At 34.6% G+C, this 22329-nt stretch overlaps 1 protein-coding gene across 1 annotated transcript; it reads right to left on the reverse strand.

Annotated features, from left to right (window-relative positions):
• Positions 1 to 321: 321 nt before the first annotated feature.
• Positions 322 to 2226, reverse strand: LOC131050138 (E3 ubiquitin-protein ligase PRT1). The gene is made up of 2 exons (XM_057984308.2): positions 2146 to 2226; positions 322 to 1822 (listed from the first exon to the last, which is right to left on the reverse strand). Coding segments are annotated over exons 1-2 (1227 nt in total). The 5' UTR covers positions 2148 to 2226; the 3' UTR covers positions 322 to 597.
• Between the last annotated feature and the right edge of the window lie 20103 nt (positions 2227 to 22329).

Genomic DNA, 22329 nt, shown 5'->3' on the forward strand with positions numbered 1-22329 from the left:
TATGATATTCATAAGTTTTCTCTTTATTTGACCTTCGAGGTTCTAGGTCACAATAAAGTTGCACAACTCCTCCAATTAAAGTCCAAAAATTCTAACTAGTGAGGGTAAAGTGGACAGCTATTGGTACAAGTGAAATTTATTAATGGACTTTTAGATATCAATCTTCTGATTTCTTTTAAATTTAATAATTGAGGGGTTGGGTGAGCAAGGAGTAATTCTTAATTGGAACATAAGGTGCTCTTCCCCTATCCATCTTCCAAATATTTGATCATTTGTTAATTTACATATAGACTAATTATTGACAATAAATCTTATAACTACAATCCAATTTACTTTCAAATTGAGTTATCTTTGAAAAATTGCTGCTTCTCATATTTGGAAACAGTTTTAGAGACATTTGAAACATAAAGATAAATACAGCACAGCTCTCCATGGCTCCCCTACCTAACTTCAATATTGTATTGGACTGCGAACAAAACAATCTAAATTCTATTTAACCTTATAACAAGAAAGAAGATTACACTTCTGAGGAATACCTATTATGTATAGATGACTTTTTGAGAAATTTCAGACCATTAAAACTAATTATGGTTATGGTTATAAGATAAACTGTCCTATAACTCCTTGTGGCCTTCTCTCTGCAACCGCCTCAATCTGATGCTCTGCTCTATGGTGTTGATTAAACCTACCAACAATGCATGCACCTGCCTGAGACTGATAACATGTTTCACACAAATCAAATCCCACAGACTCCATACAATCTTTACATCTATACCTCTTTCCCATAAGAGGATATAATCCACAGTTATCACATCCAATACCTACATGAATAACTGTTCCCATTTGGCTTGAAGTCTCTGCTATCTCATCAGATGGGGACTCCTCCTTAGGCTGTTTATTTTGCACAAGAATTGATTTCTCTCTCTCTGCATATTCCACAGTGAACATGTTGTGTAAGAAATGATGCAGCTCCAGACAAACAGCCCATGATTTTGCAGGGTGCAAGCTTTGACAAACTTGGCATTTAAAAGTTGTTCCTTGAAAGACATTACAATCAACGCATGATACACAGAATGCATGCCCACAATTGAGTACTGTGGGATGATATATTAGTTCTTTGCAATGGGCACACAAGGCATCACTTACCCTAATTTTGCATTCTAAAATAGAAGTTCCTGCACTTGCTTGATCATTCAAATCCAGAGTACCCAGTTGAGAAGAGAAGTTGCCCTTTTCTTTCTCCAATTCTAAGGCTCCATTTGCTTGATCATTAGAATCCAGAGTACCCAATTGAGAAGAGAAGGTACCTCCTCCTTTCTCCAATTCTAAGACCCTATTTTCTTCACCATTAGAATCCAGAGTACCCAATTGAGAAGGGAGGGTACCTTGTTCTTTCTCCAATTCTAAGATCTCATTTGCTTGACCATTCAAATCCAGAGGACCCAATTGAGAAAAGAGTGTACCTTCTTCTTTTTCCAATTCTAAGACCTCATTTTCTTGACCATTCAAATCCAGTGTGTCCAATTGAGGAGAGAAAGTACCCATTTTTGTCTCCCATTCTAAGATCTCTTCAGCCCTTTCCTTATATTCCTTCGGAAATGCTTTCAAAAGAAGGTAATGAAGCAACTCACACACTCTGGGCAGATGCTGATATGAACTCCTGCAGACAGGGCAATGTGATGTGTCCAGACGATTCATTGCTCTGTGAAGACACCAAAAGCAGAAGACATGACCGCAGGCTTGAACAACAGGCTTGTAAGCAACTTCCAGACAGATCTGGCACTGGAAAGCTTGGCCACCGTCATCCAAAATCCTCTCCATCCTGAAAATATTAACCTAAAATCAATTGAGCCAATGAAGAAGAAAGCAACCAAAGCTAATCTTACCTTATCGCCAGGAATTTATTACAGAGATTTCAGCAATCCTAACCGATTTAACAATTCTGAAACCCACTAACATCTATCAAATATCTCAGTTTCTGGAACGTTCACCAGATTTTTCTCTAATATCTCCGGATGAAACAAGATCTTTCAAACTATTAATGCATTCACCAAATTAATGAAATGTCAATTAATATCCGCAATTAAATTAGTTACCTAAATTATATTTACACATGTATGCCAAAAAAAGTCTGCCAATACTTACATATGAATGTAAAAGAAGTCTGTCAATAAAAATAAGTCTGCCAATACTTCATATGAATGTAAAAGAAGTCTGTCAATAAAATAAGTCTGCCTATACTTACATATGGATGAAAAAAGTCTGATAATATTTATATATAGATTGAAAAAAATATCTCAATAAAAATTAAAAAAAAATCTGACACTAAAAATACATAAAAAAATAAAAATATATATTTTATTGTTAAATTTTAATTTAATTTTTTTTAACATTCAATTAAAAAAATTATTTAATGTTTTACTTTCATCTAATTAATTTAAAAATTAATTATGACTATCACCATCAGGCAATTAAAAACAAAAAAAAATGTAAGAAAAATAAAAATCTAATAAATTGGTCATTTATTTATTTTATTAATAAAAAATCAATAAAACAAAACAAGTAAATTGTAGGATTTAATTATCTTCATAAATTATTTTAACAATTAAATTTTAAAATTTTAAAATATTTTGTTTTCTTATAATGTTTTGTTGAGTTTTTTTACTTCATATATCATTTGTGTACTTATTGAAAATATTTTGACAAAAAAAATCCTTGATGTTTTATAAATAATTATTTATGTAAAAATATGTTCATTATTATAGAATTTGCAAAAATCTATATAACATTTTTTTCTTTCTTATAATATCTTAAATAAATTAAGATTATGTAAAAAGAAAAATATTTATGATTCTGTAATATAATTACAATCATGTTTAAAATATTTAAATATTAATATAGTAACAAAATCATATTTTTTGGAAAAATCTATATAAGATTACTTTCTTTTTATATATTCTAATATTTATTTTTTAAAATGTTTTTATATTCGAATTATGAACATTAAACTAATTTGAACTCTAAACAAAATAAATATAAACACTAAATCTAATTGAGCATTAAAATAAATAGAACTCGAATCTTAATACTAAATCTAGTTTAACCTAAACTCTAAATTTAAATGAATATTAAACCAAAATTGAACTAGAAGCCTCAATCAAATTGAATATAAAACCAATTTCAAATCTAACCGCAATACTGCACCAAATTGAATATTGAACTAAATAGAACTTTAATCTAATACTAAATCAAATTTAACCTAAACTCTTAAATGAAAATTAAACCAAAATTGAGCCCTAATCTTCTATCTAATTTAATATAAAACCAATTTCAAATCTAATCTTAATACTACACCAAATTAAACTTTAACTATAATTGAACCTTAAATCAAATTTATCATATAAATGTGATTTTTATCTAATAGTCAAAGTGAAAAGTTATTTATGATTAATTATCTTATTTGAAAACCATAAACTATATTTTAAGTCATAGTTGGTTCTTCTCTGCCCAAGAAAGACTATTATTGCAATGGATGGAATAGATCATGGATTAAATAGATCATAGTTAGTTCTTCTCTGCCCAAGCAAGAATATTATTGCAATGGAAGGAATAGTGCAGTTGGAACTAGACATTATGTAAGACATAATGCACAATATTCTTTAATGGGGCGAGAACAACCAGTTATGATTTTAATTATATTTTGAGACTTTTCACATTTGTATAATTGATGGATTTTAGTTTAAAATGTTTTATTTAATACTAAACCCAATTGTACCCTAACCTTAAACTAGCTTCAATCTTAACTATTATAAATAGGGTTATAACTATGTATTGTTTTGCATATGCGATCGATTTTTCAATTATGCATATATTGTACAACACATTTTTTATATATGTTGTATATATAATTAAATGAAATCATACCCTCAAACTAAATCAAATTGAACTTTAAAATCAAGTGCACATTTCTTATATATGTTAGTACCACTTTGTAATCAAGTAATAATTGTTATTTGAATTGAAATCATACCTTAACTTGCAATTGAAATATCATTGTTTGTAAGTCTCAATTATTGACATATAAGCCTAAAATGTATTCATGTTGGAAAGTGATTTATAGATATTGTTCATACCCAATTGCAATGTTAGAGTAATTTAAGTTCATGAGTGGATTGTTATGTTAGCAAGGCTAAGCATGTTAAATGTTCCATTTTCATATTGTTATTACGAGTTTATATGCACTTGGACTATGGAAATTCACCTAAATTGAAATATCATTTTTTGTGAAATCTATAACCTTATATTGGACACTTGATTCTATTTGCTCAATCATTCTTTGTTAGCACGATGACTAAGAGGGTCAATGTGTGTTGCATTTGCTTAGACATGCACTTGTTTTGGGTTTGAATTGTTGTTCATGTTATTGGTTTTCAAACATACTCCTAGATATCTTTTCTATTGTTACACTTGTTGGGAATCCCTTAGGAACTTTAGTGTCTGTTTTGGAGTCTTCAAATTTAATATTGCCTATTTTGAATAGAGGTATTTCTACTTGTGAAAAGGACAGTATCCACTGATAAAAAGAGTGATTCAAGTATAGTTAAGATTGATCTAGGATAGAAAAGTCAATTTTGATTAGTAAAAGGGGCAATCATGCTCAAAAGGGACAATCTTAAGGCAAAGAGTTGTAGTTACTATTTTTTGAAATAGTTTTTGATAAGAGAGTTTTACCTTATGATATGTTCTTCCTTCCCATCATTTTGTTTTGAAGTGATTGTGTATTTTTTCCACCCTCTCATTTAGATCAAGGTGTTCTTGTGCCCTTGAGTGTGCTCGATCAATTTCTAGTGAGATATAGATGGGATGTTGTACCTCCCTTTTGACCTCACTCTCGTCTTGTTTCAAAAGATGTTTAGTGTTGTGAATTTATTATTTGGGTGTTAGGTTGTAGGCTTAGATGGTTGAGGGATGTCCTATAGCTTGTGATTTAGTCCTTTCCATTCCCACATTCAATTTGTTTCAATGATGAGAGTTGTGAGAGGACTATCTCCTCTCTTTGTCATTGGGTTGGTTTTATCCCATGATATTAATGTAAGTCTTCCAGTAATGTGATTCTATTTGATGTTTATAGACTGTATGTCTTTGATTTTATTTTATGTTTATAGACCGTATGTCACTGATTCTATTTTATGTTTATAGACTGTATGTCTCTTAGACTTAATAGTGCCATTGTGTGCTTTGATCATGGTGTTGGTCGATTTTGTATATGTCACAATACAAGAAATTTGTTGATTTGTATTCATCCACTAATTTCTTGATGTGAAAGCTGAAGCACTACATCAAAAAAGTGTGTACATTGCATGGCCTCCATTTTGTTTGGGGATTATTAGTTCATACGTTTCTCCAATTTACAACAATGGGGAAAACTGTTAAAAAGGAAAAGGGAGACAAACATCTTTCGCATAGGCTCCTCCTGGCAATGAAATGTCTATAGAGAAGATCTTCAAGTTAAATGTACACAATGACATGCTATTGAGAGGGTCATCGACCAAAAACAAGGTATATTTTCTACATATCTACATCCATCTAAATGCTAGGTTTATGTGTATGCGCATCATTCATAATTCTCAGGGCTATTTATCATTTCCAAGTGTATTTTTTAGTTTAGTTAGATCAATGAAGTACTTATGATTATTGTTTCTACTGTGTTTTGCAGGGCCAAATCTTAAAGGCTTGTTTGGGAGACAATCTGGAACCACTACAATTATAATACAAGTGGCTTAAAATGTTTTAGTTATAAATGGTACTCGTAGGAAAAGCCTCAAATTCAGTTTAAAGGTGAGGAAAGTTTAGTTTTTAACTTCCAAAGATTAACGTTTGTTCATGTCTGCAATCACCTAAGTATAGAGTCCATTTTAATGTTGATGTATGCAAGGGGTCCATTTGAATACATTAGAACAACAAAGCTGTTTGTATTATTCCTTTCTAGTCCATGTGTCTGTCATAATATTGTATTAAGACAGAAATTAATGGCAGCATGTGGCAGTTCAATTGCTTAGTTGGTCATCATAAATCAAGTGTTTAAAGCTCATTCCACCTGCACAAATATCTTTCAATGGCATATATAATTGTTGATATTGACTAGTATACTTATATTTTTAAAAAATATACGTAAAATAATGTCGAGAGATATCACATAAAATTGTCTTGCATGTTTATTAGTTGTCAAGAAGGACATGGAGTTGAATAATGTCGAACTCTTTCACTCTCATTAAAGATGTAACAATTTCATATACTTAAAAGACAAGTGGCAATGATTCTATTTTATTCAGAGTAATAAAATAATATTTATAGAGAAACTGAAACATGCATGCATTTACTGTCATCTACACGTCAAATTTATTCAAAATCCATTTTTTTGTTTACTGATATTTGTATGTCATTGTAGATGCCTCTCGGCATAATTATTACAAGTTGAGGCTAATGTTAATATCAGTTATTACAAGTTGTATCATTGTTCTATAGCCATCAACATATTCATTAGTATTATAAAAAAGCTATGTAACAATTTTATTAGGAGCTTGCAAGAGATGATCATTGAAAATTGAAAACTACCTAGCAACCCTGACCCACGGGCTACAACAACTTGGTTGCTTATTAGGATAAGAATGGATGCTAGATTTTTGGTCCTACTATGAACTAGGACTATTGGTCATTCATTCTTTGTTTGACAGATAAGGTTGACAGCCAAATTCCAGGAATAATTTCCATTGAAACTACCTACAAACATTTTTAATAATAACCTAGTTGACCCATGGAGGGGACGTATTGATTTGTGTCTTTATTTTCTTGTCCGATGTTGTCTTTTCAATCCTTTTGGAAATAATTAATAATAATTTTGGTTTTTGGATAAGACTGTGTAGAGTTTTTTATCATCAATATTTTGGATCACATTCCACAACCCACCATCAAGATAAAAAGTGCTAGAGGAGAAACGAATTTGGTGTAGATCCATTCAACGACTATCACTCTTCATCTTGATGATGGATCACATAGTGTGACCTAAAATGTTGATGATAAAAAAACTCTATAAAATCATATCCATAAACCAAAATTATCAAAAATTGTGAAAATTTGAAAGCATTAAATAATTGCTAAATTTTTGTAGGGTAATGTTAGAGCATTAGCACACTGAAAACCCAAATTCAAATTCCTTGAGTTATGTTGGGCTTGTTTCACTATAGCCATATAAATCATAACTTGAGTGTAGGAGAAAAAATTAGTCATTGTCTATTTTAACAAAATAATGTTATCAATCGCAAAATCAATAAATTATCAGTTTTCAATAGTTAAGCAGTCTAATGGCTAAACAAGACTGTAATTGTGCAAGTTAACTTTGTTACATGAAATTTTGTAAGATGTCATTTTTTGAAATGGTGTCTTATTTATCTACAACTAAGGTTTCGAGGTGTGACTATTACACGACTTGCCGCATCAACACTCCTAATGAGAACTTAATAATGAAATCCTACAAAAATATCATTTATTAGAAAAATATCATATTCTTATTTAAGATATAACTTATATGAAATCTAAATAATCTCGATACATATTAGTTACCATAAACTTTTTTATTGCCAACCTTTATATCAATACAATTGATCTAATGAAAGAACACAAAAATATTATTTGATGTTATAAAAACAACACATTATTATTTAAAATACAACTTATATTTGACTTTAGATAATAATAAAACTCTTTTAAGACCTTTCACATTTGATAATAAAATACAAGGTATTTATTAGCCCATAGGCTTTATTTGTTGGAAACTTGCACCAGAATCGTCTCACGTCTTACGCCGCAGATTTTTCCCGTTGATTTTCCGTCAGCATCACGTTCGAGGTTTTTTTTAAAATTGTTTCGCATCACGTTCGAGGAATCCTAAGAATGAAGAGCTCGTGAATATACGTTCTCAATATGATAATACGTTCTCAGATTTTTCTTTTGTAGGAAAACTTTAGTATGTTATCAATTATATATTAGTTTATTTGTCAATCTGATATTATTAGCAAGTCTTTACATTTCTATTCCATCAGAAATAACACATTGATTTCCAATCACAGCTGACAAATCAGAAAAAACATTAATGGAATTATAGCAGAAGATCCACAAAAGAACAATAAAACCAACCCCATCAAGCAAAGTAGGCAAATATTTTTCTTGATCTTGTTATTAGTAATATTATTATATAAATTAAAATATAATAATATAAAAATAACAAAGTATTATTCTATTATGATTAATAAGAAATAATGAAATTCAAATATTAATAAAAATAGAATATTAAGGGATGTCCCTGTAGTGCAACGAAAGTTGTGAAGTCTTGTTATATGGGTGGTTCTTGGTTCGAGTCCCCGTAGGTTCCCGCGTTCCTGGCTGGTATTTTGCGTGCGAGGTGTATGGTCAGCAGTCCATGGTTGCAAGTCAAAAGGGGGTGTTAATGCCCGATTCCATTACTAACTCGATGGATGACTGACCGACTCAGCGCTTAGAACAATGGATGATGATGTGAGGTGTTAAGGCCTCGACTTTGGTTGCATACAGTAAAATCAAACTAACTAGCTGGTGGAGCGATAAGGTGGGAGCAATAGTTGGAGAGATAAGGAGGAAATACCATGGAAAGATAAGGAGGCCTAAGCCCTGTGGATGGAGAGATAAGGAGGGCCGCGATTGGTGGAGTGATAATGAGGTGCTCGCTCGTGGCTATGGAGGGATAATGTGACCATGTGGAGAGATAAGGTGTGGGAGTTATGATGAGATGTATGGAGCGATAGGCAGAGATTGAATGGAGTGATAAGGTGTGCATGGAGTGATACGATGAGATGATTTCAAATTTCAATATATGGAGGTGTTAATACCTCATCATTCAAGATAATGTACTTGAGGATGGGGTCCCCCTCTGTGGTCCCATCGGTTCATAGCTCCAATCAAAAGTGATATTGACTAAATAAATAAATAAAATATTTAAATAACTTATGTTGAATTATAAAATTGTTGTAAATATGAGTGGTCCCAATGCCACAATTTGCATATAAAAAATAAAAATAAAAATTATTTTTCAAATGTTAAGGTTATGATTAATTTGCATAATATAAGTACCATGAATTAAAAAAATTAAGGTTAAAAATAATTTGACATGAAATTAGTTTTCAATAATATAAATTTACAATAATAATAATTAACAATTACATATAAAAGTTCCAAGTATGATATAGAATAAGGGTTATGAGATTGAGATAAGAATTAGAATAAAATTTGGGTTATATTGAGTTTAATAATTAAAATTAGGGTTGGGGTTACATTCAAGGTTACACTTAGGATTAGGATTAGGGCTAGACTAAAATTTGGATTACATTTAGAATTATAGGCAGGTTTACAATTAGAGTTATGATAAACTTTAGATTTAACGTTAGAATTAGGATTAGTGTTAAATTTAGCATTATAATTACATTTAGGGTTAAAGTTAGAATTGGGGTATAATTAGAACTAGGCTTAGGGTGAAGGTTATTAAGGGTTGAATTAGAGAAAAAAAGATAGAAAAGAGAGTTAGAAACTAAATAAATTGTTCTATTTACTTTTTTAATAATGAGTGCGGCGACTTCTTCATCTCAAAAACTTTATCTATCTATATCTTACTATCATCTAACCCATGCACCCTTTTTGGTGCAAGTGCTAGTTGTACTCACACAAAAATATAAAATGTAGTACTCCAATGCATATATATTGTCACCTCTATAATTGTGCACATAAGAATAGTATTTTTTCACATAGCAAGAATCATTCTATTGAAGAGTGCCTTCTTTTATAAATGATACATTTATATTGGATATCCATCATGCTTTATATGACACAAAAAATATTTATTTCACTTACCAATGATTGTATTTATGATTTTGTATATGTTATTCATGCAATTAAGGAATTCATAAGGGTCAGAAAACAGTAATTTCAAATTGTCACCTAGTACCCACTTAAAGATCTCCCAATAACTGTGCACTACAACCACCTAAAAAATGACTAATGCTCATGTATAAATGCTTCAATCGTGTGCTATGGGTACCAATAAAGTTACACAACTCTTTCAATTGAAGTGAAAAAATTCTAACCACTAGAGATATAGTGGACGGCTATTAGTACATGCGAGATTTATTAATGAGCTTTAATTACCATTTTTTAAATTTTTTTAAAATTAATAATTTAAAGTTTAGACAAGCAATAAATGATAATTGAAACATGAGCTAAATGGTGCTCTTCCCTTATCCATCTTCCAAATATTTGATCATTTGTTGAATTAAATATACACTGACAATAAATCTTATAACTTCAAGGAACTATGGATTCCAATTGACTTATTGAGTTCCAAATTAGTTTTCTTTGTAGAATAGTTGCTCCTCAAATTTGTAAACAGTTTTAGGGACATTTGAAACATAAAAGATAAATGCATGAGCTCTCTCCATGGCTCCACTACCTAAAACTTTAACATTGTATTGGACTACAAACAAAACAATCTCAATTCTATTTAACCTTATAACAAGAAAGAAGATTAAACTTCTGAGGAAAACCTATCGTGTATAGACAACTTTTTGAGAGCTTTCAGCCCATTAAAACTAATTATCGTTATCAGATAAATTGCCCTATAACTCCTTGTGGCCTTCTCTCTGCAACAACCTCAATCTGATGCTCTGCTTTATGGTGTTGATTAAACATACCAACAATGCATGCACTTGCTTGACTGATAACATGTTTCACACAAATCAAATCCCATAGACTCCATAGAATCTTTACATCTATACCTCTTTCCCATAATAGGATATAATCCACAGTTATCACATCCAACACCTAAATGAATAATTGTTCCAATTTGGCTTGAGGTCTCTGCTATCTCATCAGATGGGAACTCCTCCTTAGGCTGTTTATTTTGCCCAAGAAGTGATCTCTCTCTGCATATTCCATAATGAACATGTTTTGTAAGAAGTGATGCAGATCCAGACAAATAGCCCATGGTTTTGTAGGGTGCAAGCTTTGACAAACTTGGCATTTAAGAGTTGTTCCTTGAAAGACATTACAATCAGTTATGCATGATTCACATAATGCATGCCCACAATTGAGTATTGTGGGATGATATATTAGATCTTTGCAATGGGCACACAAAACATCACTTAACCTAATTTTGTTTTCTGAAATATAAGTTTTTGCACTTGCTTGATCATTCAAATCCAGAGTACCCAGTTGAGAAGAGAAGTTGCCCTTTTCTTTCTCCAATTCTAAGACCCCATTTGCTTGATCATTAGAATCTAGAGTACCCAATTCCTTGGTGGTTGAGGCACCGATTAATAATGCAAAGTCCTTCAAAGACGTCCTTATTAAAATGACATTTTCGATTTCTAGCAACGCAAAGTTTGATGTGGTGAGTTTTTTTTGGCTCTGAAACTTATGGCAATGGAGGAGAACGAGGTAAGTCCCGTAGTCCCCTACCTACTTTATCCATCGTTCCTAATGATTCAATGGTTAAGACCATAGACCTAGAGAAAGCTAGACTTAAGAATGTACCTATTTTCTTAGCGGTTGGGGATGTAAATAAATGCCTGGCCTAAAATACTTTAGATGAATGGATTAAAAATGTATAGATAAAGAAATTAGGGTTTCATGTTTCCTTCTTTAGAATGATCCAAAAGGGTGTTTATTATATTTTTTAGGGATGCCAAATCTCAGGTAGTAGTGTTCAAGGTCAGTTGGCAGTTGTTCATTAAGAGCATTAAATTGGTCTTATGATGCACTGCATGATGAAATTTTTGCTTTATCATGCCTGAGGTGGGTTGAGATTAAAAATCTCATGTCGATTTTGTGGAGCTTTATTCTACAAATTCTCGAACCCATTGGGAAAATTATTAGGGTTGATAACCCACAAACCCTTGTGTCGCATTTAGATACTCACATGCTTGTGTCGATTAATCCTGTTCGGGAATTACCCAGTTCTTAGAGATTAATGTCAATAATTCTCCATTTGCATGCATCCTTGAAACATTTGGTGGGATTAATGCTTTCTTTTTATGCAAGCATGAGGGGCATATCTGGAAAAACTGCCCTATCCTCACCACTCGCAAGACCATTAACACCAATAATTTGTTGGCTAAGGAAGTCGATGTAGAAAATTTTGCGAAATCAAATCCTCCCTTGGCTGATCATATTCATTCTAGTGATGCTCCTTTGTTGGAGAAACTTGAGTCCCTCAAGATGGCTATGAAGGAGGCGGTTTCTAACTTGGATGCAAACCTGGGTAATGAGTTGTTGAAGCTTGATCGTTCTTTTAAGTTTAGGACTTCTACTTCGAAAGGCCCTCCCCACTTGGCAGTGGTCGAGGCTTTAGCCCAAATTGGTGATTCTCATAATAATGACAAACTACTTATGATTCCTAAATCTCATAAGATTAGGAGGAATAATTCTTAGCAATTGCTTATGGACAAAATTAAGGATTCCATTAATGCTAACAGAGGTCGGAAAGATTACTCTTTGATTCCCATGGAGGATGATTCTTGTGACACCCCACCTGAGATTAGGTTTTCCAACAACAAAAAGGATTGTTTAGTTAAATCTATTATTATAGGTTATGAGAATAAGGAAATAGCCATCAATAACATGGTCAAATCTCGAGGAAGGATATCCCCCCAAGGGAATACAGATCCCTTGGTTGTTGCTAATAATTTTGATGTTCTCTCTAAAATACTGAGTGGGGATTTTGCTCCTATTAAGGAGGCTAAGGATTTATTCGCCCAAGGAGGGGGTCTTCCCCCTTGGCCTCCTAGATTATCTTCGACCTTGATCATAATCCTTCTAATCCCCAGGAGGTGGTGGACGAGGATTATGCCTTTTTTGATGTCACTGCTACTGACCTAGAAATTTTTGTCCCTAACCTGGATCTCAATCCTAGCCTTGAGTTGTGCCAGGTTGTGCCTCCATGTTGAACTCTTATGAGGAGTCTCTTGAATATCCTCGTACCGATTCTGAGGGGTCATGATTCTGACTTCCAAGAAGATGTAGACTTTGGGGATGGAGATGTTGTGATGCCTAATAATGAGTGCCAGATTAGTAAGCACAAATGGAAGAGAGGAAGGCCTAGGGGCTCTAATGGAAAGGTCTCTCCCCTCCCTAAAAAGATAAATTCTAACGTTGAATTACCTAAATGCTTCAGCAGCTTTAAGGCTACTAAGAACTCTAAATAACTCATTAGTTTTGAATGATGAAATGCATCTCATGGAACATCAGAGGGCTTGAACCCCCTGATAGAAAACATGTTGTGAAAATATTCTTGAGTCAACACAAGGATGTGGACCTTATTATTCTTCAGGAGGTCAAAGCAATCAAGTTCATGTTAGAGGTGAATCTTAAATTTATTTGGAAAGAGGCTTGTCAGATTGTTAGCAAACATGAGAAAGGGAAAGGGGGAGTGATTTTGCTTACTAATAGAAAATGGAAAGATTTCATTGTGGATAGTGGGTCCTCACCATGTAATAGATTAGTTTGGGCTACTTTGAATCTTAATAATGCAGTGATTGGGGTGTGTTTTTCTTATGCTTCTAATGATTATAGGGAGAGAGCAGTGCTATGGAAATGAATTTCGTCTCTTTTAGACATCTCGTGGATCCTTGGAGGAGATTTCAATATGATTGAGCACCTTAAAGATAAATTGGGAGGGATGAATATGGAAATGAAGGGGGGAAAAAAGTTGCATTGGGGCAGGATGAAAAACAAGATGAGGCTATTTGACCCCCTAGAAGGGTTAAAGAAGGAGTATAAGGGGATATGGTTTACATGGTGTAACTTCAAGAGAGTACCTAGAAGAATATATTGTAGACTTGAATAAAGACTCAAATTCTCATAATGCAAGATAATAATGGGTTCTCCATCAAGGTCTACCCATATATGTTATCTAATCACCACCCAATTATTTCTCAAGTGTATTTCAAGAATAGAGCTCCTGTGGATAGAGTTAAAGAGGTTAAATTCATGCTTAACACCAAATTGTTAGATGACCAAGATCTATTAATTGTTGTTTATATGATAAGACATATTAATAAATGGAACAATGGTCGTAGTTCCAACATTTGTAGATGGAACCTAAATGTTGATAGTTGGAGATGCCTATTCAAAACTCTTGGGAGGAAGAAAGCTAAGGATAATATGAGGCTTGAAAAAGATCTCATGAATAATCTGTAGAAAATGGAGGAGGTGGTTCTGAATAATTTGTGCAATCTCTCTTTCACTTGTAACCTAGCTCTTTCCAAGGAATTTTAAAGAATATACAACATAATAGGATCTCAGGAGCCAAAATCAGGGCCAAATTGAATTGGTTGCAAACAAGGGGACAAGGGCTCAAAATTCTTTTTCAATATGTTAAAACTGAAGGAATACAAGGAGAAGATAGATAGAATATGGGTTGAAGGGAAAAATGTTTTAGCTGAGGAAGAGATTAAGGACGAATTCTTAAAATATTATAAGAGGTTATTTACTTCAGAAGACAACCCTTCTTGTTCTTTTTTTAGAAATAAGTGCAAGTTAGTGATTCTTAATCTGATTTCTATAGAGGATGCCCAAACTCTTAAGAGACCCTTGTCCATTCAAGAAATTAAGAAATCTATCAATGCCCTGATCTATGGCAAAGCCCTAGGGCCCAATGGACTACCTACAAAGTTCTATAAAGCTAATATTGAATTTATTTATGAGGACCGACATGCTCTCTTGAAAAGGGTTCTATTGGTCTAGATATTAATAAAGGTACTATTAAACTACTTCCTAAAGATGGTGATAAATCCTTGATTAAAAACTTGAGACCTATCACTTTACTTAATGTTTCTTATAAGATCCTTGCTAAATTGATGGCTCTAAGACTCATGGATATTCTCCCTAAGTTCATCTGCTCTACACAAACTGGGTTTATTAAGGGCAAGTACATCCTATAAAACCTCATTATGAGATGGGAGGCCATGAATTGGGCTAATAGTACTAAGAAAAATATGGCTATGTTCCTCCTAGATTTTGAGAAGGCATATGACTGTGTGGAGTGGGAGTTTCTTATTATGATGCTTGAAACTTTTGGCTTCCCCAAGGAATTCCGACACCTAGTTCAGGTTTTACTTAAGGATGCTTCTGCACAATTAGATATCAATGGGTCACTCATTGAACCATTCAAACTTGGAATATCCATAAGACAGGGGCACCCCCTTGCACTTGCTTTGTTTGTCATAGCCTCTGATACTATTTTTTACCTATTAAGGGATGATACTCTGTCTTCAAGGATTAAAGGTATTAGTCTTCCCAACAAGGTTGACTTACTAAACATACAATTTGCAGATGATACAACACTATTCTTAGAACTAGAAAAGGAAAACATGGAGTCTCTAATGACTAAATTTAGACTATATGTTGAAGCCTCTGGGACCAAGATCTCCCAAGATAAGTCTACTTTGTTGGGATGGAAGGATAACCCTCCTAGTTGGCTAAGTAAATATGGTTACATATGGGGTGGTCCCTCCAAGAAGGTCAAGTATTTGGGTATCTCCTTCTCTATTTCCCCCTGCTTGAAGGATATGTGGTTGTGGATTAAAGGTAAGTTAGATTCCAAACTAAGGAAATGGGACAGACAATATTTTCTCTTACGGACAAACTACAGGTTTGCCAAAAGATCCTCTCTTCATATAGGCTTTATTAAGCTTCGGTCTAGATGTTTAGCAATTATCAAATCAATGACATCCAAAAAGCATTAGGCACTTTCTGTGGTCAGATGGGAAAGGTAATAGAAAGAGGCACTCAGTTAAATGGGATTGGTGTTGTAAGAATAAGAGCCTGGGGGGCCTAGGCTTAAAGGACCTCAGACTCCAAGGTATCACTCACTGCAAAATGGATCTTCCATGCACTAGATGGTGATGAACCCTAGAAAGTTCTTGTTAGGCATAATATTAAGTTGGCGATTCCGAAGCAAGCCAAATCATTGAAAGATATCATCTTTTGTGACCTGGTTGCAATGACCTTCCCTGTTTCCACAACAGGCTCGATTGTATTTAAATCTATATGGAAGGCCTTGGAAGTGGTCAGGGTCTAGATCTCTAATTGTAGGATCAACAACAATGATTATATCTATGGGGAGAGATCTATGTGGTGGAATCTCTTGCACAAGGGTAAGCCTCTTGCTCTCATTCAAGGTTGCTCAACTAAAAACTGGGTCAGTAAAGGCATATGTTGTTTCAAAGATATTTTTTTTAATGAGCATCATATCTCTCGAGTTGAACTTTCTCGGAATTTTAATATTCTGGCTTCCAATTGGAGGATGTACTCTTTGCTTAGAGATGCCTATAATATTTTGCATCTCCCTAAACCTTGCTTTGTTAACAATGAACGGTATCTATCTTTCACTTGGACAAATGGCACTCCTCTTGTGAATATTAAAGCTAAGATTATTTATAATGTTTTATCTTCTGATAATGATATTATTGCTCATATGAACTCTGCTTGGCACAATGATTTTTTTAATAAACATTAGCATACTATTCTTAATAATTTATGGAGTAGTTTGATTACTCCCAAGAATAAATGTTTCAAATGGTTATTTATTCTTAACAAGCTGCCCCTTAAGAATGATAAACTTGATGTGGATTTATGTAGCGTTTGTAAAGTGGTTGAAATTGCTAATCATTTGTTTTTTGAATGCCTAATTGCCAAGGAGGTATGGTTATTATTTGGAACTAATATCTCTATTAATATGAATATTGTTACAAGTTTTGTGCATGGATTGAAAAAGGATAGCAAGATGTTTTGGTTTATTTTATCTTGTGAAATACTGTGGTTTATCTGAAAAATTAGAAATGATAAATTGCAGGGTAACGCCAAGGTACTTACTAAGTCCTTTAGACGACTCACACTCCACTATATTTATATTTAGGTTACAATTGTGATGATATTAGCAAAGAAGAAAATTGAAATATTCCTAGAAGATGGGCACACGAGGGTGTACACTTCAAAAATCTCCCATGGCTATACTTGGAGTAGACCCAACTAGGAAAGAACTCCCTTTGTGAACGCACTGGTAGCCTTTATGAACGAGATCAATGAGGGCAAAAGGATGGAAAGGGAGTACATGGCGCAACGGGTAGCTCATGGAGCAGTCCTAGTCAGAGATGTAAAACAAGTGATTTGGATGGATGGTCCCCTAGGTTGAGTAGTGATCCTCTTGATAGATTATATCAGAATTTTGATGCTTTAGAATACTTAGTATGTTCATTATGTATAAGTTATAGATCTGGAACAAGGTCAGTGAATGTCTTTGATTTGACATATGGAACTTTGACGTGATTTAATATATTGGGCCATATTGTTGTGAGCAACTGATTCATATCTAAATGTATTGTTTTCCCTCTATATTCAATATAAAAAATAATCATAATGATTTGTATTAAAAAAAAAAAAATTGAAAGATTTTAATGAAAATATAGAAATAATAATATATTAAAACATAATAATATAATCATATAACAATCTCATAATATAATAATATTTTAATATTACTTACAATATAATAATATAATAAAAAAAAATTGATTGGTAAAATATATATTTTATTTAATTGAGATATAAGCATTACAACATCAGAAAGATAATGAACTATCAAAAAGCTCCCAAAACAAGACATCCATGGTTACTAGATTTCAATTTGAAGTTTAAAGTTCAACTATAAAATGAAATGAAAAAGAGAGCAAAGAAAAATGGCACCTATGGGTACCGTGCCTGTAATAACCTATTCATGATTCCTCCTTCACGCCTCTTGTAGCCGAGGCACTCGATTCACCAGCCACCCAATTATGGTGAGAGCCTCCTCTTTCAGCAAGTTGTCACCTCCTTCCTTCTGCCTTCTTACTCGCTACACCTCGTCGGCTCGGAGAGACCACCCCGCCATCCCGTCCACCTCCTGCATCATCTCTCGCCTGTTTAGCTAGTTCTACGGATAGTCTCCTTGTTATCCACCTCCTAGGGCTTGTGTTCTCCACCGCTCTCCTACCACCCTCCTGCCTGATCACATCTTCTATGTCCATAATCTGGACGAAGATTAAAATCCCTTCCCAGCCTCTCTTCGCGTCATCCTTGAAATACAATTTAACTTCCTCATGACGTCGAAGAAACTGAATGTGCGAGTGACACACCCTCATCTCCTCATTTTCCTCCAGGATATCTTCTGCAAGATTAAATCCCCATCCCGACACCACCCACTTCAGCAGGGATTCCAAATTTAACAGATATTCCCCTAGAATTAGTCTCTGCAACACTTTTCGCACCTCTTCAACCGTGTGTCCCAACTCTAGACCCCAAGCCATGAGCAACGTGTAGATGTCTGCTCTGCACTTGTAATGGTGACCGATGACAACCATCTCTTCTCCTAAAACTAGCTAAACTGATTTTAAAAGCAGCAGGTCTTTAACGAGAAACATTCTCTCAAGTTTCTTTGGCAAAACAGGACCACGAAATGTCGGCATCAATTTGGAAGATTCCAAGGTGAAATTAGCTTCCATTTCTGAGCTTTCTAATAAAACCAGATTTGAAACTAGTTTCACCAACTTGCTAGGTCTATTCATTATCAGTGCGGGCATTACGAAATCGACATTTTATGCATGGCTCTCTACAATCGCCGCCGATTCAGAGCATGTCGCAATAACTGCTCATTAACTCACACTTGCGCAGAAAAATAGCCAGCTTCTGACAAGGGATTTGAATTTAATGTCATACCAACTTGGCAATGTGTCTTAACTCCATTTAACGGTTTCATTTTTGTCATTCTGCCACCTCACCTCCCTTGGTTCGAGACCACATGCTTCATTTGACAAATCATCTGCAAGAGTGTTTCCCTCTCTTTTCACGTGTGAGATGCAATAATTATTGAACATTTTCAGTTTTTCACTTATTATATTTACATATTTGTTTAATTTCCAACACAGAGTATGTCCTTTAACCAAAACCTGGACAACAATTTGGGAATCACCCTCTAAATGTAATTTCGACACCTTCAGATTAGCTACCAAATCAACTGCAAGTAGAGCTGCCTGAACTTCCACCTCATTATTAGTGTCATCTTGAAGTCTTCTATCCCCCTTGCACAGGACCTTTTCTTCATCATCACAAGCCACACATCCCACTCCTAAGATCCCTGGATTGCCTTTTGATGCTCCATCAAAATTTATTTTCACCCACCCCTTCTCTGGTTTTGACCATTTAACCGTCTCTCTATCCAGATGGTCACTAGCAGGATTAACCCTGGGGAACCCATGAATGGGTCTGAGGGTGATAAGAGGCCACCTAGCAAGAATTAAACTATATGTCAAACTATATGGATGTTTCACAAAATTGTGGTTGTGCGTTGCCGATGAGACAATTTCAGAAATAGCTCGTTCAATTCTCCCACATAGTTTGTCTAATCCTTCCCACTTATCTTGAAATATCTGCCTGTTTCTTTCCTTCCACAATTCCCAAATTACCGTAGAGGGTGAGATTGTCCATACACTCGAAAGAACATATTTGCCCTTTTCTTCAAACCAGCTTCAGAGGAGGTTAGTAATATTATCTGGAAGAGGTACTGATCATCCTAATTTATTCAAGACAAACCTCCACACTCCCTAAGCCACATCACAGTTTAATAGAAGATGATCTAAAGATTCCTCATTCTTTTTGCACATGACACATTGAAAAGGCCCGTTGAAACCTAGGTGCACCATCCTATCTCCTGTCAAGATCCTCCTTTTAAAGACCAACCAAGTGAAGACTCCCCCGCCTTTGGGAGGCACTTGGAACTCCAACATAGTCGGGTAGGCCAGTTTATCTGGAGATTTGCATTCTCCATAAGATTATATCCAATTTTAACTGAATATGCACCTGATTTTGACCCACACCACTTGATGGAGTCTTCCTTTAAAGTGAGAACTGGGGAGTATTCTTCCAGGATAATTTTAAAGCATTTCTTCTGCTGAGGAGATAGAGGCAGCTCCTCAATATTTTTCCACTGCCAAACCTCAATTCCATTGGATCGCTCTGCCTGTACATAATCCTTAACTGCAGTCGCCCAACAATCCTCAGTGATTTGTTTGATACTTTCAATATTTTTCCTCAATTTTAGAGTTGGTCGGCCATCCCAAGAGTCTGTCCAAAATTTAGCTTTCTCCCCATTCCCCACTTGCCAAGTTATATGTTCTATAATCAATTTCCTACAAGATAACATGAAATTCTAGATTGCATAGCCTCGGGGGGTTCTCGAACAGTAAAAATCCTCTCAGCCTCTGATGAATCCAGATATTTATGTTTTAGGATTTGAACCCATTTCTGGTCTGGTTTTGCATACATCTGCTAGACCAATTTCGCTCCCAAAGCTTCATTTAAAGAGGACCACTTTCTCAAGCTAGCCCCTCCTGCCTGATGAGATTGAGATACTTTATCCCAAGCAACCAAGGGAATTTTGTCCTGGTCCCCTTTCCCATTCCAGAAGAATTTTCACATCAACTAGTTAATACTGCTAGAGATCTTGTTTGGAACTTTAAAACACATCATGGAGTATACCGGAACTGCTGACAAGACTGATTTTAAAAGTAAAAGTCTACCTACAGATTTTTACTTGTTAACACAACTATAAAATAATCTTTGCCACAAATGAGTCCTATTGGGCCCCCCAAACAAAGGCATTCCCAGAGATCTCCCAGCGAGGGTGCCAGCTTTCACACCCAAAATTTTGATAATTTCTCTCTGTTTCCTAGGATCCGTATTAAAGAAGAAAATATCAGTTTTTTTCCAATTTACTTGTTGCCCAGAAGCATTACAGAAAATATCCAGAGTTCTTTTAATAGTGCAGGCCTCTTTTAAGGAAGAGTCTTCGAACATAATTGTATCATCTGCAAATTGTTGATGTGTTATTGGGTCCACACCCTCAGCTACTCGGACACCCTTCCATTTATCCTCACTTTTTAGCTTCTGAATGTATCGTCCCAGGGTTTCCGCTAGAATTATAAAAAGGAAAGGGGAGAGTGAATCTCCCTGCCTTAATCCCCTAGAGGCTTGAAAGAATCCTTGAGGACTACCATTGACAAGAATTGAGAACCAGGGTCCATCTATGCAAGCTTTCACCCATTTTATCCAATAGGATGAGAAACCAAACTTTTCCAGGACACGGAACAAAAATTCCCTATCTACCATGTCATATGCTTTCTTGATATCTAATTTGATGAGCATTTGATCCACCTTTGCTTTCCTGATTGAATGAATGGCTTCATGTGCTATAATAATTCCTTCCACAATTGACCTCCCAGGAACAAAATCACTTTTCTCTTGCGACACTATATATTTGAGAAAGGGTTTCAAACGGCTCATAATGACTTTGGTAATTACCTTGTAGATCACATTGCAAAGAGAAATTGGCCTAAAGTCACCAAAAGAGGAAGGCTTCCCCACTTTAGGAATTAGAGTAAGGAATGTGCAATTCAACTATTTCTCCACTTTAAGACTTGCTCTCACTTCTTCCACCACCTGCCATAGTTCCTGACCCACAATGTCCTAGAATTGCTGATAAAAAAGGGCGGGGAAACCATCTGGTCCCGGAGCTTTATCACCCCCCATTGAAAAAACAGCTTGTTTTACTTCCTCTATAGAGACGGGCTTGCACAAAAGCTGATTTGGGTTTTCTGAAATTATTTTTGGAATGTTCCTTAGAAGAGTTTCTTGATGTTGGGAATCTAAGTCCTGGTTCTTTGACAACAGCTCAATGAAGAAATCCACTGCTTCTTTGCTGATCTCCTCCAAGTCGTTTAAACCCTCATTATTCATATTCTTAATACTCGTCATCTTATTCCAAGACCTTCTAACTTTGACTGAATTGTGGTGGAATTTTGTGTTCTTGTCACCTTCCTTTAACCAACCTTCTCTTGATTTATGCTTCTAGTAGACTTCTTCCCTTGCTAACATTTCATTTAATTTTAATTTTAAGGTCTTCTCCTTATTAAAAGCATCCAGTGTCATTCCATGATTCAAAATCGAACACTCCGGGTCTTTTAACTCCGCTTCAACCCTGCTTCTGCTATCAAAGATGTTCCCGAACTTAATTTATGTTCCATTCCTTTAATTTGCCTTTGAGGTGCTGAAGTTTTTTGAAAAATCTGAAAGCCTCTGAGCCTGATCTCACAGGAGCCTCCCCCCATGTTGATGCAACAAACTCTTTCAAAGAAGGGTCCCTTAACCACATTTTCTCAA

Source organism: Cryptomeria japonica, chromosome 6, assembly GCF_030272615.1.
Source record: "Cryptomeria japonica chromosome 6, Sugi_1.0, whole genome shotgun sequence".
Classification (NCBI taxonomy): Eukaryota; Viridiplantae; Streptophyta; class Pinopsida; order Cupressales; family Cupressaceae; genus Cryptomeria; species Cryptomeria japonica.